Here is a 14,789-nt window from a genome sequence, read left to right on the forward strand (position 1 = left end):
CCCGCAGGGGCCCATGCCATCTAAACGTGCGGGAAGAGGTTTAACCCTTCAGCTCTGGACAGCGTGCAATGAATTGCTTGATGTTTTGTTTACCACCGGTTCCAGTTCTTCCTTTGCCTGGGGAATTCGTAAAAAGAAGGGGAAAAAAACGATGTGTTCATCATTCTTTTCGGCTAACGTTCCTGGAGAACATGAACACTGGCACAAACGCCTTCTCGCAGGAAGGAACATAAACAGAGGAAGAACATCCCAAGAATGGTAACACACACATATTTGCGATGCTAAGAAGCATCGCATAATAATGCCTCAGACAAGCATAAAAGTGTCTTCTTGTACGGAACGGCTGCAAAAACCCACCAGCAACTCAGTGTTATATCTGGTTACAATCATAAGTGCGACCACCATTAGGCGTATAATTATCATGGAATTGAATGAAACTTGTTCAGCCTGGACAGCATAAGCGAACCCCTCCAAAAGAACGCGTGGCGTAGAACAATTTTCTGCCCTCAACGTCTTTCGTTGTATCGGCGTTGTCATTATCGATCGATCGATCGGGGCAAATTATCGGGCCCATTCCCTCCGTATCGAAGTGCTGGGTGCTTGACCAACATAATTAAACAACTAGCAACCACCCCAAGACCCGAAACCGTTTGTCTTGTGGTTGATTCTATCAAGATTAGGTTCTTTAAAACGCAGTAGAAAGGTTCAGCGGCATGTCCTTGAACAATGAAATCTGGCGTTTGCTAACAGTCTTTCGAAATAGATTATTCTGCAATTATCTATGTATTCAAAGCAGTTATTCCTAACAAAAGATAAGCTAATGTAGTGTAGTAGTTTCTCCGCTGTAGTAGTAAGTACCAAGTTTCACTTGTAAAAGGGCCATTAGTAATATAGGTAAATTTATCCAGTCGTAAGTCATCATATGCTTTCCGTATCATCTTAAGCATTACGTTTTCATTCCATTTTCAAAAAGAGACCTCTTTATTTTCTTCCTTCAGTGTTTTCACGTTTTCTGTTTCATTACTTTCGCTCACTATGCGTGTGGTTCTAGTTTCATTTTCGTCAAATTATCAAAACAAACAAGAGGTTAAAAAAAAGGTGAACATATCAAAACAGACCGCAATGACAACATATTCAATATGCATGGTTTTGCTTAGGAAATTTGTTTACCGTATTTTGATTAGATGTAGAGAATAGCTGAGTTATGCCGGGCGTTTTGTTTTTTTCTTTGTTTGTATTTGTTTACGTCTCTTTCTTTTTGTTTCATTCATTCGGTTTTCTCATTAACACATCCCTTCTTTCACTCCCTTACGTACGAACTGCTTCTTGGACTTTAGTTCCCATTTTCGTTGCGCAATTTTTAATGCACCAAAAAAAATATCTGCCAAACTGAAAGACCGTTCAAATATGTTTCAAAACAAAATCGATTTCTCTGTTTCCTGCCTCATTTAACATCCTATTAACAACACACAATTTTTATTTTGATGGTTCATTCGGAAATAATGCGTTCTTTAGCACGGGAAAGAAAACAAATTAATAGCAAAAGAACAAAAAAAAAAAACACTTACATAAACATGCATCATCATGTGAAAGAAAAACGGATACATATAGAAACCATGCATTGCTTTATAAAAAAAAATATCCAGCAGTTTTCAATAATTCAATGTAAACAGTAGTCGATCGGACATGTCCCTTCCGACCTGTGGTTAGTGCGTTTGTTTTCTGTACTTCCGTTCGTTTTTGGCTATATAGCTCTACCGTCCACTAGCCATCTTATAATTGTAACCCAACGTTGCTTTTGCTTATATCTCTGATGCTCTGATTTGCATGCGTTGCTTTGCTTCGCGTGTCGATACAATAACACAATGGAGAAAATTAAAAAGAAAGGAGAAAAAAAACAATCAAAGACTTCATTAACAGGCGGCGACTTTAAAAGTTCTTTGCTTACGCGGCTGGTAAAGGGAGCTTCTCTCCGACACCGACCAATAATGTCCCTTCCACTTATCACTCTACACTTCTGGTCTGGTTTAGCTACTGCGTTACGTTTCTGTTTCTTGCTGCCATCTTTCCAAGCGCACGCACGATACACTGCCCTGCTCTCCTGCTACCGATTCGGGATTCTAGCTCGAGTAGCTTTTCTACTCGGTCTGGCTTTCGCGTTTTGTGTGGGTTGGATTTATTTATCCAAAAATGCACACGCACGAATACACTCCAAAACAGTGTTACATTATCATGTTTAATATTATTGTTCCTGATGCGTCGTATTTCAGCTGCTGCCTGCATTTCCTTTCCAACCGGGTTTTAAATGTGCTCCCGATGGAGCTCATTCGGTGCATACTATTCAGTCGACGTCGCGTTTGGAGCGATTAGTTTGCTTCTGTTTTTTTTCTCTTATGTTACCTATATATGTTTTGCTTCTCTGTTTATGTTCGTTTTCGTTTGCATTGTGGTGTTCCATTAGTTACTTTCTACTGAGTTTTGTTTCCGTTTATCGCTGATAACAGCATTTGATGCGCATACCTTGTTTTGGTTGATTTCAGTTTATATCTCGCTTAACTTGCAGGACACGGTTTGTTAAACTTGTTTCGCTATCTCACGCGACGTCCTACCCTTGTACCATCAATCTGGTGTTTCAGCCAGGGAACTGTCCGCCCTATCGGAAGGAAGCTGATGGAGGGGGAGATGGGTGTAAAAAATGCCTGTACACAGTCGGCACCATGCGTACGATGGATGCTCATAAGGGTTTCGCGTCATCTTCTAACCTTGCTGGACAGAGACTAATTTGCTGGCTTGTTTACCTTTCCTGTGCTGTGAGTGTGTCGCGTTTGCCTTTTGGTTCGTTTTGGTTTTAATTTATTTTTGCGCTGCAAATATAGCTATAATACGGGTTTAGTAGCAGCTCATTGCGATCCCTTCTCCCGCGGCAGAGAGATACGGTACAGTCTGGCTTGATTCAATTCCACCACAGACTCCACACCACCGTCCGCTCGTCTCTATCGTCGGGTTTGCGTCCGTTTGTACCGACCCGCGCGAGACGGTGAAAGGGTAGAGATTTAAGAACGTTACACTATCGAGAAGTAGGAGCTGAGCACACATACAGCCAAGAAGAGAGGAAAGCGACAGATAACAATAAAAGTTGGACATGATGTCCGCGAAACGGTATCGGGATAAGCACGGCTGGAATAAACGGGTTTTGCTTCAATATCTTTAACGGTGCGTATCGCAACGACGCGAATTGTGGCATTGTTTGGGAAGGACGTGTTTGTGTGTATCCGCAGTGCATTGGCTGATGACTGTACGTGTTGGTGTGAGTGTTTGTGTTTGTTAAAGTGTGAGTTTTTAAATGGCCAGTATGCTGGATGATTAAAGGACACTGTTTATTCGCTGCCAATGAAACGAGCGTGGTTCATGTGTTGGTTGAACAGGAGCTTGGTCACATTACTCCACAACCTTCAAGACCTTTCCAATAGCGATAGTTTTATCTGTGGGAATGGGAGATTAAAAAAAAACAATATAATCAATTCCTTAAAATCGATATCTAACATTCGATCACTTACTTTCATCTCGAAGCGTGAAGCGGCCCATCTGGGGGAATAGTTTAAACTGCTCTAAGCATATCAATCCGGAGCATTCAATCCTCATAATGGCGACCTGATCCTGCTTCACAAAGCGCGGCCTTGTCTTGGATTTTTCTCCCGTCTTCTTATCAACTAAACAAATAAGAGCCTGTAAAAATAACAAAGAGATAAATAAGACATGATTGTATAACCAGCGAATGAAATTGACGCGAAAACGAACCTTAACAGTAATCTCCTCAGCGGCACAGTGTATATGCATTACGGCCGAATATCCCGCACAAATGATTGACTTGTGTTCTAGGATGACCACCTGTGCGTCGAAAATCTTGCCCGTCTTAATCGGATTGGAAGCGTCACAAAGGACGAATCCAGGTGAGACGTCCTCCTCCTCTATGCCCTAAAAAAAGCAAAAAGTATAAAGAAACAAGATTTAGTATCGTATTCTAACAATTCTATACAAATCTGTTTCCGGTAACAACTTACCTTTACTTTGATTTTCACATTTTCACCAGGCCCCACTGAGGTTACTTCTTCGTCGTCGGACCACAGCTGATCAACGCACACTTGTGTCTGAAGCAATGGAATTGAGAGTAGTAAGAAGAGGTTAATAATCCATATTTGGCATACATCCGGCTACCAAATAGCGGCCAGTTCATACTCACTCTATTGGGCATCACTAGCAGATTCGTGCCTTTCTTTGCCACACCGGATTCCACCTTGCCCATCAGCACCGTACCCATGTCCTTGTATTTGTCGACGATCGGCATGATGAATGGACCGTCCGTTTTGCGATTGAGCGACGGTAGTTCGTCGATGAACGGAATAAAGGCCGGACCCTGGTACCAGGGGCATGTGGAGTCATCGATTGGTTCCCGCAAACCCTGCCCGGTAATACCGGACACCGGCATGAACGTAAGATCCTTCACCGGATTAAATCTTTAAAATGACAATAAAAGAAAATACATTACGTTAAACGTGTTCCCTTCCTCGACGATTGATTTCGCCTGGCTTTCCAGCTTACCCTAGTTTCTTGAGGTATGGTAATATTTTGTCTTTGCATTCGTTGTAACGCTCAAGGTCCCAGTTAACCGTCGGGTCGTCCATCTTGTTAACCAGCACGACCAAATGCTTCACACCGGCCGTCTTCGCCAGCATGGCGTGCTCTCGCGTTTGTCCACCCCGATCGAAGCCAGTTTCGAATTCACCCTTTCGCGCGGAAATTACCAGCACCGCCAGATCTGCCTGGGCAGCACCACCGATCATGTTTGGCACGAAGCTCTTGTGCCCGGGTGCGTCGAGGATGGTGAAATGTTTCTTCTCAGTCTCAAAATAGGCACGACCAACTTCCACCGTTTTTCCCTTGTCACGTTCTGTAAATGAAGATGGACAAAGAACAATGTAAGGTATGGCTTTTTTATGGCTATATTGGTGCACCGAATCGTAACATACATACCTTCCTGATTCGTGTCGAGCGCCCACGATAAGTACCAGCTTTCTCGCGACTTTTCACGCGCCTCGCGTTCGTACTTTTCGAGTGTCCGTTTGTCTACCATACCGGTGAGTGACATGATCTGTCCGCCGATCGTCGATTTACCGGCATCTGTTGTCAGTAGGCGAGAAAAGCAGAATTTTCGCATTAATAAAAGCAAACTCGTTTGTCTGTAACCGTATCGCCATAACAATACCCACCGACATGGCCAATGAAGACCACATTCACGTGTTCCTTTTTGCTTCGACTTTCCTCCACCTTGGGGGGCTTCTTTTTCGATACTTTCGGTGCCGTATCTCCGTCCACCTCACCATCATCCAATTCCATTTCCTCATCTTCCGGCGTTAAGATCGAATCCTCTTCGGCATCCCAACTGTCGAGCGGTTCACTTTCTGTGGATAAAAAATGGCTAAACTTTAGTGAAACTTTATCTTTACGAGGTAAGGTTGTATTTGGTCTTTTAAATGAATTTTGTTATTCCCGTTCTCTGCTAACCACAAGCGACTAAAGTTACTCACTAAATGCAACAACAACAAACATTGCGGAAACCGTAGGGTAAGCCTGTGAGGAAGCTTGTTAGTAATCACGATAAAGTGCGTCAAACCACCCACAGATAATCCCTACGGGCTAGTTAGGAGAGAAAACATCACGAAACTACGGGAGATTAGTATCCCACCGTCTGACGCATCCTAATTTGGTGGCCATCAACAGTGAAAGGAAAGGGAAAAATTTAAATTGAACTATGTTCCACACCATACGGTACATAGGAACATAAATAGATAAATTGTTTTGTCATCTACGAAGGTATATTCAAATCAAATGGTAACCCTCTGGGCCGATATTGCTCCTTCCGAACAGGATACAGTCTTCAATCGTAAGTTAAAAAATAACACTACCCACACAAACAGTTTGGTACCATGGTCAGTCCGGAATTGAGGTCACAGGACAACGCGCAACGGGAATCCACCGCATCAACGTACCAGTGGGTGATGGAATGGGTTGGCATATGGCATCGATTTTTATTCAATCAGCTACACCTTTTACCAAACTTTACACTGCACTCGGTCGGTAGTGGTTCCGCAGGAACCTAGAGCACGCCCGCAGCGAACGAGTGTTCGGAAGACGCCACCGCTCCCACGGGCTTGAATGATTAATGTAGGAACGAGCGAGAAGTGGCACACTGCAGATGAAGATATGCCATGCACAAAGGGATTACCATTGTAGACACACTAAAGCTAGAGCGGAGGATATCTGCTCCTAGTTCTACCATGACTTTGCTCCGTTCATGGGCACTTCTACCACGTTACGGTTGGTTTCGTACGACTATTAAGCTCATTTTCCTCTCTAGAAAATACCCGAAATAAAATAAAATTCTATTGATGACATCATCGTATCGTAGTGAAGGAGGGCGGAACACGGGTGGTGTGGTAAATTGTTCACTACTATAGACTAATCAGTCCCTTAACGGAATTGCTTTTGACACGCTAATCATCGGGGTAACACTGAGATAGCGTGATAGTTTCTCTCTCTTTTTTTACGCTCTATTTCTTCAATTTTTCGACAAGCAATGGATAATATTTTCCTTCAGAAAACCCTCAAATCAATCATAAACACCACGCTACCAACTTAATCCACTACGCGATGTTTTCGGTAATGTTATATGCTCTGCATCATCTGTGCATTGTCTGTTCAATAATTCATGTGTCCTACAAGAAAGCGTATGTTTGCGAGTCGCGAATCTTGGGTAAAAATCGCACCACAGCTGGAACGGATGATATCCGCCCGTGGTGTTGGGACGCATGGATGACTGCAGAACATAACAAACTCGCCAGCGGCCACTTTGATGTGTTTCCTGACGGTAGACGAATGTGCGCCACCGCCCACCATGACACATGAACCGCCACCAGAGCACCAGTGCTTGAGAAAGGCTTCTTTCTTGGATTGCTGCCCATTCATAAAAACGAGGCCAAAGCTCCACGACAAAACCGCAAAGCCAGGACAGCGGGAAGGGAATGATGCGCAGGGAGCAAAAACATTCCCTCGAGCGATATTATCCGTTGTCGATGACGATGATATACACGCGATATCATTCTCCCGGTGGGAAAGGTTGGTACCGGGTCTCGGGTGCGAACCGGTTGCAGTGACGCGCCAGTACAAACCGGTACCGTGGCGGCGATTGATGACGAAGCGAAGAAATTCGCGAACGCAATGAATGTTTAGGAAAAGGGCGGAGGAGAGCGGGAGGGGGGAGAACAGCTTTTGACACATCACGCACCGCGATCGAGAGTGCGAGCGGGAGAGCGCTCACAATAGATGAGGGAGAAATACGCTTTCCCTACATGTGTCAAATAATGCTGATGATGTGCAGGGCTAAACCTTCCACTAGCTGCCAGCAGCTTGCGTTACGCTTCCTTCCTTTTAAATGCTCCCTTTCAAGTAATCCTACATAATTGCGGTTTGGTACTGTCGCCATCGGTGCATTACCATTGTTTTCAGGCGTTTTCACCGGATCTTCGTCCCTTTCCATGGGTGTCGGCGCCGACGAGGATGGCGGTGTTGGTGTGGCAGCTGTGGACGTCGGCGTAGTGGCACCTCCGCCACCGCCTCCACCACCGCCCCCACTGCTGCTGCCCCCGCTCGACGTGGCCGATGCTGGAGCGACCGGAAGCGGCGCTGCAGCCGGTGCCGTTGGGGATCCCGTTGCAGGTGTTTCCGCCGGTGCCGCCGCCGCCGCTGCCGTCTGCACTGCCGTCGATGAAGGTGTGCAAAAGCTCGGCACAAACTCGACCGCATTCACGTTGAGCTTGCTGAACTTGGTGTTCATCTCGTTGCTATCGTTTTCCTGTGCCATTTTCAGCTCACTAGCTCACTGGCGCGGACGAAACTCACTTTTCACTTTGCTTGCTGCTACTGCCGTGTCGCGACGACTCGTTGCTCCGTCAGCTATCTGCACCAGAGCACACCGATTTTCTTCGGGGAGGCCGCACGGATTGGTCTGGTTTCTTTTTCCTCCCCCCGATTAAAGTGCACTTTGCGCTTCTGCCTGCCTTGCACCGGAATTTCACTCTACGCACACACGCACTTACTGCACATACACACACGCACACGTAACGGTGGTGCGTGTGCAACGTAACTTGACCAATGAGTTGGGTGCTGCTGTATGCAGCAGAACAGGGCGGGTTAGGGGGGTGAAAGCTTAACCGCAACAAACCGAATCCGGAACGGAAAAGAAAAACGGAAACTCCTTAAAACACGGTGATTGGAACGGAAATGGAACGGGAGGATAACACGTACGTTTCTTGGGCAAAGAAACCAGCCACTACCAAACGCGGCACACACGTACGCACGCACACACACACACGTACACGTTCACACCGCGAGCTCGAACACGACCGCCGACGTGGTACGTTTTCGCCGACGGGATAAAACGGAAAATAATCGGAAAAACCTAGAGAACGAAACCGTGCTGAAAGGAAACCCGTGTCGAGTTCCGTTCACTTCGGGCGCTCCAGTTTTCGCAGGCTGGTCCTGGGTGCAGAAAATCGGAAAAATTTTGCTGCAACCACGCGCTTCGACTTTACAACCTTTTGACTTTTTTCTTTCTTTCTTCTCCCATGCGCCCAAGGTGATGAGAGAAATATGTTGCACTTTTGACGTTGCTCTCGCTTGACATTGTTGACGGCTAGTACAGTAGAATCCATGTTTTTAATTCAATCTCAATCAAAATGCTGATTTATGTTTAAAATGAAAATCTTTACAATGGTACGAAAATTCTTCCTTTTTAAAACGTTTGCAAAGTTGCTTTTAGTTAAGAGCAATTGTCCGCTTTGATTCAGCATAAAACGGAACGAGTGCACAGAGTGTCGTTGTACAGCAAAAGGTTCAGCTTTGATGTTCTTTCATCAAAATGTATGAAAAAAACCACTTAAAATATTCTAAAATGTAGCTTCATCAAATACCTTCATTTGATTGTTTGTAATAAAATTGTTTCTTCACGTAAATTTGTTTTCAACCGATATCAATTTTAAATGCTATTGAGCATGATCACGGGTGCTCCCGCGGTGCTTGGCGTATGACGCTTTGTTTACGTTTGCATCTGCCATTTGTAGCGCTTGTTTTCGGCTTGCATTTAGGAGAATTGCGTGAAATCCCGGTGTTTTGCGGCTTTATCAATTAAAATGGGTTCGAAAAAGCACAAGAAACACAAATCGGAACGCAAGGAACGTGAAAGTGGTAAAGGTAGGACAGTTTTCAATCTCCAAGCATACGTGCGTCGTTTGTCGCGTTTTCCGTCTGAATGTGGCATCAGTATTAAAATGAGTTCTTCATTTTTTAACCCGTTTTTATCACAGAAAAATCGTTCAGTCTTGATCGACCACCAAGCCTTAAACTAATACTGAAAGTTAGTGGCAACAGCTCTACACCCGAGCATGGGAACGATTCGCCAGCGTACGGTATCCAGTCGGATGGAGGAAGTACCCTGTTTACTAGTACCAGCGGAGACTATCCGGAGCGACACAAAAAGTCGAAAAAGAAGAAAAAGAAAAAGGATCGTGAAAAGAAACACAAACATCACCACAAGGAGAAGCGCCACCGGCACCGGGGTGATGACACCAGCCACGGTGAGGAAGATGAGGAAGAGGAAGACTTTAACAGCTACGGTGACGAGAGTTCCCAAACCACTGTAGATCCGGTGTCGAACGTGCACTATCCGGCAGCCAGTTCGGTAGCGGCTGCAGCGGTGGCAGCCGTGGCCAGTTCATCGCTGGCTGCTCAACCCGTAACGAAACCTCTGCTACCGGAAGCACTGCTGACCCCGAAACTAGAGTCAGACATTGAACCGGAATCCGTCCCCGAGTGCTCAGCGGAGCATGACGGAGTGATGTTGGGTGGTGGACTTGTGCCTAAGGAAGAGCTTACGACGGCACCAAGCTCGGTAACGACCGATGAGCCACTGCAAAGCCCCGGCTCAATGCAGTCGTCTTCGCGGCCGGGCAGCAAGATTGATTTCCACGATACCAGCTCGAGTCAGGCACCGAAAACCCCTAACTCCGACTGTAGTGGACGGGAGCCGCGGAGTTGCGTGCTGAAACAAAAGCAAAGTCGTTCGCCACTGAACAAACTGCTTGATCATTTGTTAAAAGCGTTGGAGAAGCGTGATCCACATCAATTCTTTGCCTGGCCCGTTACCGATGATATCGCACCTGGCTATTCATCGATCATTCACAAACCGATGGACTTTTCCACCATACGCCAGAAGATAGAGGACAATGAGTACGGTTCGGTGTCGGAATTTAGTGACGATTTCAAATTAATGTGCGAGAACGCGATCAAGTACAATCACTCGGAGACGGTTTATCATAAAGCGGCAAAGAAGCTGCTTCACGTGGGTGCCCGTTTGCTGCAGACAGACAATCTGATGCGCTCGTTACGCCCGCTGATGACGTACATGCGCGAGCTGACCGCTAAAGAGCTCGGGTTCGAACTACCGATTGGATCCGCCGATGGAACAGACAGCGATTTCCATCTACAGCACCACACAGCGGATTCGGCCGATGAGGCGATGGCGGCCGCAGTCGACGAAGGCATCAATGCGCAGATCGAGGAAGAGGAAAAGCGTAAACAAATTCGGCTGGAAAACAATCCGCACACCAAATTCGAGGCTTTCGTAGACGACTTGACGGCGGACGAAGTGTTGGCCCAGGTGCAGAGTGTGGCACTGAACGCTCGTACCAAGCTGCTAAAGCGAAAGTCGGCCCACAAGCTAGGTTTTCTGAGGCAGCACAAAGACGGTACGACGTCGATGAAGATTCTGCTCGACACCAAGTCGGAGGGAGGCGAAGGAGGTCCAGAGCGGACGGTAACGCTAGGAGCGCACACGGGTAAGTTGCAGTACGGCACGGGGCAACTGCAGGGCTTCCGGGAGGATCGTCGCAATAGTGCAAAAATCGTGAAACCCCTCAGCTACGGGGCGTTTAGTTCGTTTGCACCCGTCTTTGATTCCCGGTTTGCCAATCTCAGCAAGGAGGAAACAGAAATGGTGCTGAATACGTACGGTTGTGAGACGGGTGCCGATTACGCAGAGAGCATTTTGCGCTTTGCAATGGACAGTCCGTTTGCGGCTGGGATGGCGCACAATCTGCTGGACGTTTTAACAAATGGTGAGCATCGGCAGACGTACGGGAAGCTGTACGAATCGCATATGCAGCGTGAAGAGCGTGATGCCGTTCGGCATACATTCCTCGATCCGGCTGAGGTGGCCGAAGAGGTGAAGCGGTACGCAAACGTACGAATCGATTTCGACAATTTACGGTCCTTGTCGAGCCTTGGTGTTGATATGCAATTCCTGGACGAGCTCGAATATCAACTGAAGGGTGCCGAAATCGGTCCACAGTTACAACAGTCGCTGAGCACCAACTCGGATCTGTTGCAGAAGCTGCATCAGCTGCAGACGGATCGTTTGTCGGCCCCCCTACCGGCACATCTGTCACACATTCAACATCCATCAGAAGGAGAATTGGAGCTGGCGGGCCAGATTACGAGCAATTTAACGCAGATCGCGAAACAGCTTCCACCGGCGGCGATCGCACATCCTCAGTCATTAAGAAAAGCGTTGGGAATAAACTCAGGTAAGTGGGTTGAGAGTGACGAATTGCTATAGGGAACGTTATCATTTAATCGCTGAATTAGATATGTTTCAAGCATCACCAGGAGGAAACCAGTCATCAGTACCTGCACAACCACTTCAAGCGCCACAGCAACAGCAAGCAAATGGAAACGGGGCGTCCTCTCAGCCGCCCGGTAGCAGTATTTCAAACGCAAACCAAGTACCAACACCGACTGTTGGTTAGTATGATCAAAGAAAAAATGGAACAAATGAAACAGAGTTAATGAAAACAAATGTCACAAATGCTTTACCGTTTCGCAGACATTGACACTACGCCGATGGATATGGATCTCGAACCGGAACCCATCTCGCACCATCACCATCAGCACCATCCGCATCCGCACCATCTCACCCGGCAACCTTCCACTCAGCAGCAGTCGATAATTCAAGCGAACCCCCCCGTTGTTTCTGCCGCACCATCGGTCGATATTGACAGCGAGTTGCGTGAGTTTCTGGGAGGATCCACGCTAAACCAAGCCGGCCCCAGTACAGCGGACGGGACGGAATCGTCCGATGCGGCTTGTATCGAGCAAATGTTGATGGATTAAGGATAGATTTGTGGTGGGATTTGTCGCGTTTGTCTATGTGTGTTTTGTGTATTTTGTTGTAGAAGAACTGTATGGAAACATTGTATTTTTTATATAAAGAAACAAATGATAGGATCAGGTATATTAAGGAGAGATAATGAATATTTTATCAATATATCATTGCAAGTGCGAGTCGAGAGAAAACTCTCAAAACAAAAACAAAAATCTTATTCAAGTTAAAGACATGGTTGAAATTTTAACTTTCTTTAGTGTACGATACAATTAGATTAAATAAATTGACACAACATAACATGGATTTGTATCATTGTTAATATATAAATCCAGCCCCTGCAACAGTACAGTCCACGGCCTAAAGATACAGAGATTTAAATTTCGTTTGTATCTTTTTTTAATAAGCTCCCATGGATGACTCCCATTTTCGGACATTAAAAAGCATCATCAGGTCTTTCGCCCAGGAGAAATACCACGTGTTGCAATAACAGTACTTTTGAAACACTTTCCGATTATGTCTACGTCAGCTTACACACAGCGAGCGTAGTAAAGAATCCCGCAAGGAACAACCTGGATTGGGATGGGTCGAAGAAATTAAAAAGACATTAGAGCACGGGGAAAGGAATGTCGTGCTTTTATTGCAACTCTGCTCTTCGGTGGCCGTGTCTGTTCGTTACACCCACGAAATTATGCAACAAAGTGCGATGAAAGAAATGAGCAGAGTTCCATTTTCAAGAGCACGCTACTTCCAGCCACCAGATGACGGTCGCAGGTTGGATGAAAGTTTCTTCCGCAGTTCGCAAGACGGCTGCACAAGTCGGCAAGTAATAAACCGTCTGTGACCGACCGAAGTAAGAAAGGAACGGGTTTTTTGGCGAATGTGTACCCATTTAGCGACAGGAGAAAGTTTGCCTTCGTTCGATAAATTATAATCCACGGCTGATTGTTCCGTTTGGAAATTAATTAATGATCCGTAAGCGAAGTTGTGGCAAATACTATTCATTACAAATTATCTCTTTGGCAGCATTATAAATTATGCGCAAAAATATTTCCAACAAAACAAACATAATCGTGTGACTTGGCGCACCGTTTGGTGCTGTAAGGAAACTTTTCTTTTGCGTGTTCTTACTCTTGGTGCGTTGTCTTAATAGGGTTATAACTTACTATGCGATAGCAGCCGGTAATTAATGTAATGTTATCGTGAAAGAGAAACACTTACAGTATGCTAATCGTGACCCCTTCCGTCTGCGTGTGTTTTTTTAAGTCATAAGTACTAATGCCAATTCCTGACCCTTCACAAGCTTTTCCAAATTAAATCAAGCTCTGTGACGAGCCGTTGTTGATCGCTATAATTTATGCCACGATTTGTAAACCGCGCAGCCAATTGGCAGACTCGCAGGTAATGGCCTCTCGGTTGTAAAGAGCAGCGAGACTTCGTACGCTAAGTGTAATTTTCTGTAGCGTATTGAAGAAATTGCTAAACATTAAGTACACGCAATAAATGGATTTGTTTCCAACCGAACATACAATACTTTGGGGAAGCTTGTGGCGTGCTTTATGTTACTGTTTCTTTCCGGTGCTACCAGCACAACAAACTATTGATTAGAGTAATAATCATGGGGGAAGAAATAGAAAATGGTGTTGGTTTCGTGACGCGCCATTCCGATCCATGTACGATCCTTTTACATGCGAATAAAATTGATCTATGGCCGATTACTTCACATATACTAGTGAGGTGTTTACGACTCTAAACTAGATCTACTTTTTACAATGTTTAATTTCATCCATTATCACTACTTACACTATGAAAAGAAACTTTTAACATCCAAAGTCACCGTGGCGGCCCGGTGGTGCATGAGATAAACGGCGCCGGTCCACACGGCAGGACCGGGTTCAAATCCCATCCGGACCGTCGCCCCGTAGCAAGGACTGACTATCCGGCTATGTGGTAAAATAAGTCTAGTAAGCCAGAAATGGCCGGCGTGACCTGTAAGGCCAAGAAGAACATCCAACGCCAAATTTGCTTAAATATATCCAGTTCACATTAGTACATAGCGGTCCCTTCTGCGAATAGCTTCCATCTCATTTCAATAACATTGTGCCTGGGTGACCAAGAACAAAGCAAATGTTTAACTATCACAGCATCTTAATTTTCCATCCTTAATGGCAGACAGCAGCTGACTTCTGTTCTTAGTTCACGTCTTACGAACGTCCTAATTGGAACACTTAACATGCAAATGAAGCTGACCATTGTAAAAGGCGTAGGTATATTCAAATTACTGTCTTAGAAGAAACGTTCTACACGCTGCTTTAGTGTCTTTCACCATCTTGGTGAATCCACTTCTCTTCCGAGATCCACTTTCTTACCACTTTTGCGGTCAACCGTATCAACAACCACCCACAAGTAGGCCATCGAAGATTTACCCAGAGTACTACACTCAGCTCAGAAGAGTTGGCAAACGTGTGTTGGCAGTAAGAGTGTGTCTCATGTTATAGTAGTTTGCTAATTGACCCTA

General features: G+C 45.6%; 2 protein-coding genes across 3 annotated transcripts; one reads left to right on the forward strand and one right to left on the reverse strand.

Annotated features, from left to right (window-relative positions):
• Positions 1 to 951: 951 nt before the first annotated feature.
• On the reverse strand, positions 952 to 8,691 carry LOC125763440 (eukaryotic peptide chain release factor GTP-binding subunit ERF3A). Its single transcript, XM_049426650.1, has 9 exons — positions 7,552 to 8,691; positions 5,268 to 5,459; positions 5,032 to 5,178; positions 4,600 to 4,948; positions 4,241 to 4,514; positions 4,062 to 4,148; positions 3,799 to 3,975; positions 3,558 to 3,726; positions 952 to 3,482 (listed from the first exon to the last, which is right to left on the reverse strand). The coding sequence occupies exons 1-9, from the start codon at positions 7,916 to 7,918 to the stop codon at positions 3,439 to 3,441; spliced, it is 1,806 nt and encodes a 601-aa protein (XP_049282607.1). The 5' UTR covers positions 7,919 to 8,691; the 3' UTR covers positions 952 to 3,438.
• A 439-nt stretch (positions 8,692 to 9,130) lies between these two features.
• On the forward strand, positions 9,131 to 12,602 carry LOC125763393 (bromodomain-containing protein 7). Of its 2 annotated transcripts, none has more exons than XM_049426546.1 (4): positions 9,131 to 9,306; positions 9,420 to 11,696; positions 11,770 to 11,913; positions 11,996 to 12,602. In XM_049426546.1, the coding sequence occupies exons 1-4, from the start codon at positions 9,246 to 9,248 to the stop codon at positions 12,280 to 12,282; spliced, it is 2,769 nt and encodes a 922-aa protein (XP_049282503.1). In that variant the 5' UTR covers positions 9,131 to 9,245; the 3' UTR covers positions 12,283 to 12,602. The 2 variants fall into 2 exon arrangements, with proteins under 2 accessions (XP_049282503.1, XP_049282502.1); XM_049426545.1 differs by having other exon boundaries at positions 11,758 to 11,913; positions 11,996 to 12,600.
• The last annotated feature ends 2,187 nt before the right edge of the window (positions 12,603 to 14,789 follow it).

Source organism: Anopheles funestus, chromosome 2RL (genome assembly GCF_943734845.2).
Source record: "Anopheles funestus chromosome 2RL, idAnoFuneDA-416_04, whole genome shotgun sequence".
Taxonomy (NCBI): domain Eukaryota; kingdom Metazoa; phylum Arthropoda; class Insecta; order Diptera; family Culicidae; genus Anopheles; species Anopheles funestus.

Coding starts and splice junctions, on each gene's coding strand:
- LOC125763440 (XM_049426650.1), bottom strand. CDS start 7,918: ATGGCACAGGAAAACGATAGCAACGAGATGAACACCAAGTTCAGCAAG. Junction 5,460..7,551: donor GAAAACGCCTGAAAACAATG/GTAATGCACCGA, acceptor TTTTATCCACAG/AAAGTGAACCGCTCGACAGT. Junction 4,149..4,240: donor TGCTAGTGATGCCCAATAGA/GTGAGTATGAAC, acceptor CCATTGCTTCAG/ACACAAGTGTGCGTTGATCA.
- LOC125763393 (XM_049426545.1), top strand. CDS start 9,246: ATGGGTTCGAAAAAGCACAAGAAACACAAATCGGAACGCAAGGAACGT. Junction 9,307..9,419: donor GGAACGTGAAAGTGGTAAAG/GTAGGACAGTTT, acceptor TTTTTATCACAG/AAAAATCGTTCAGTCTTGAT. Junction 11,697..11,757: donor AGCGTTGGGAATAAACTCAG/GTAAGTGGGTTG, acceptor TCGCTGAATTAG/ATATGTTTCAAGCATCACCA.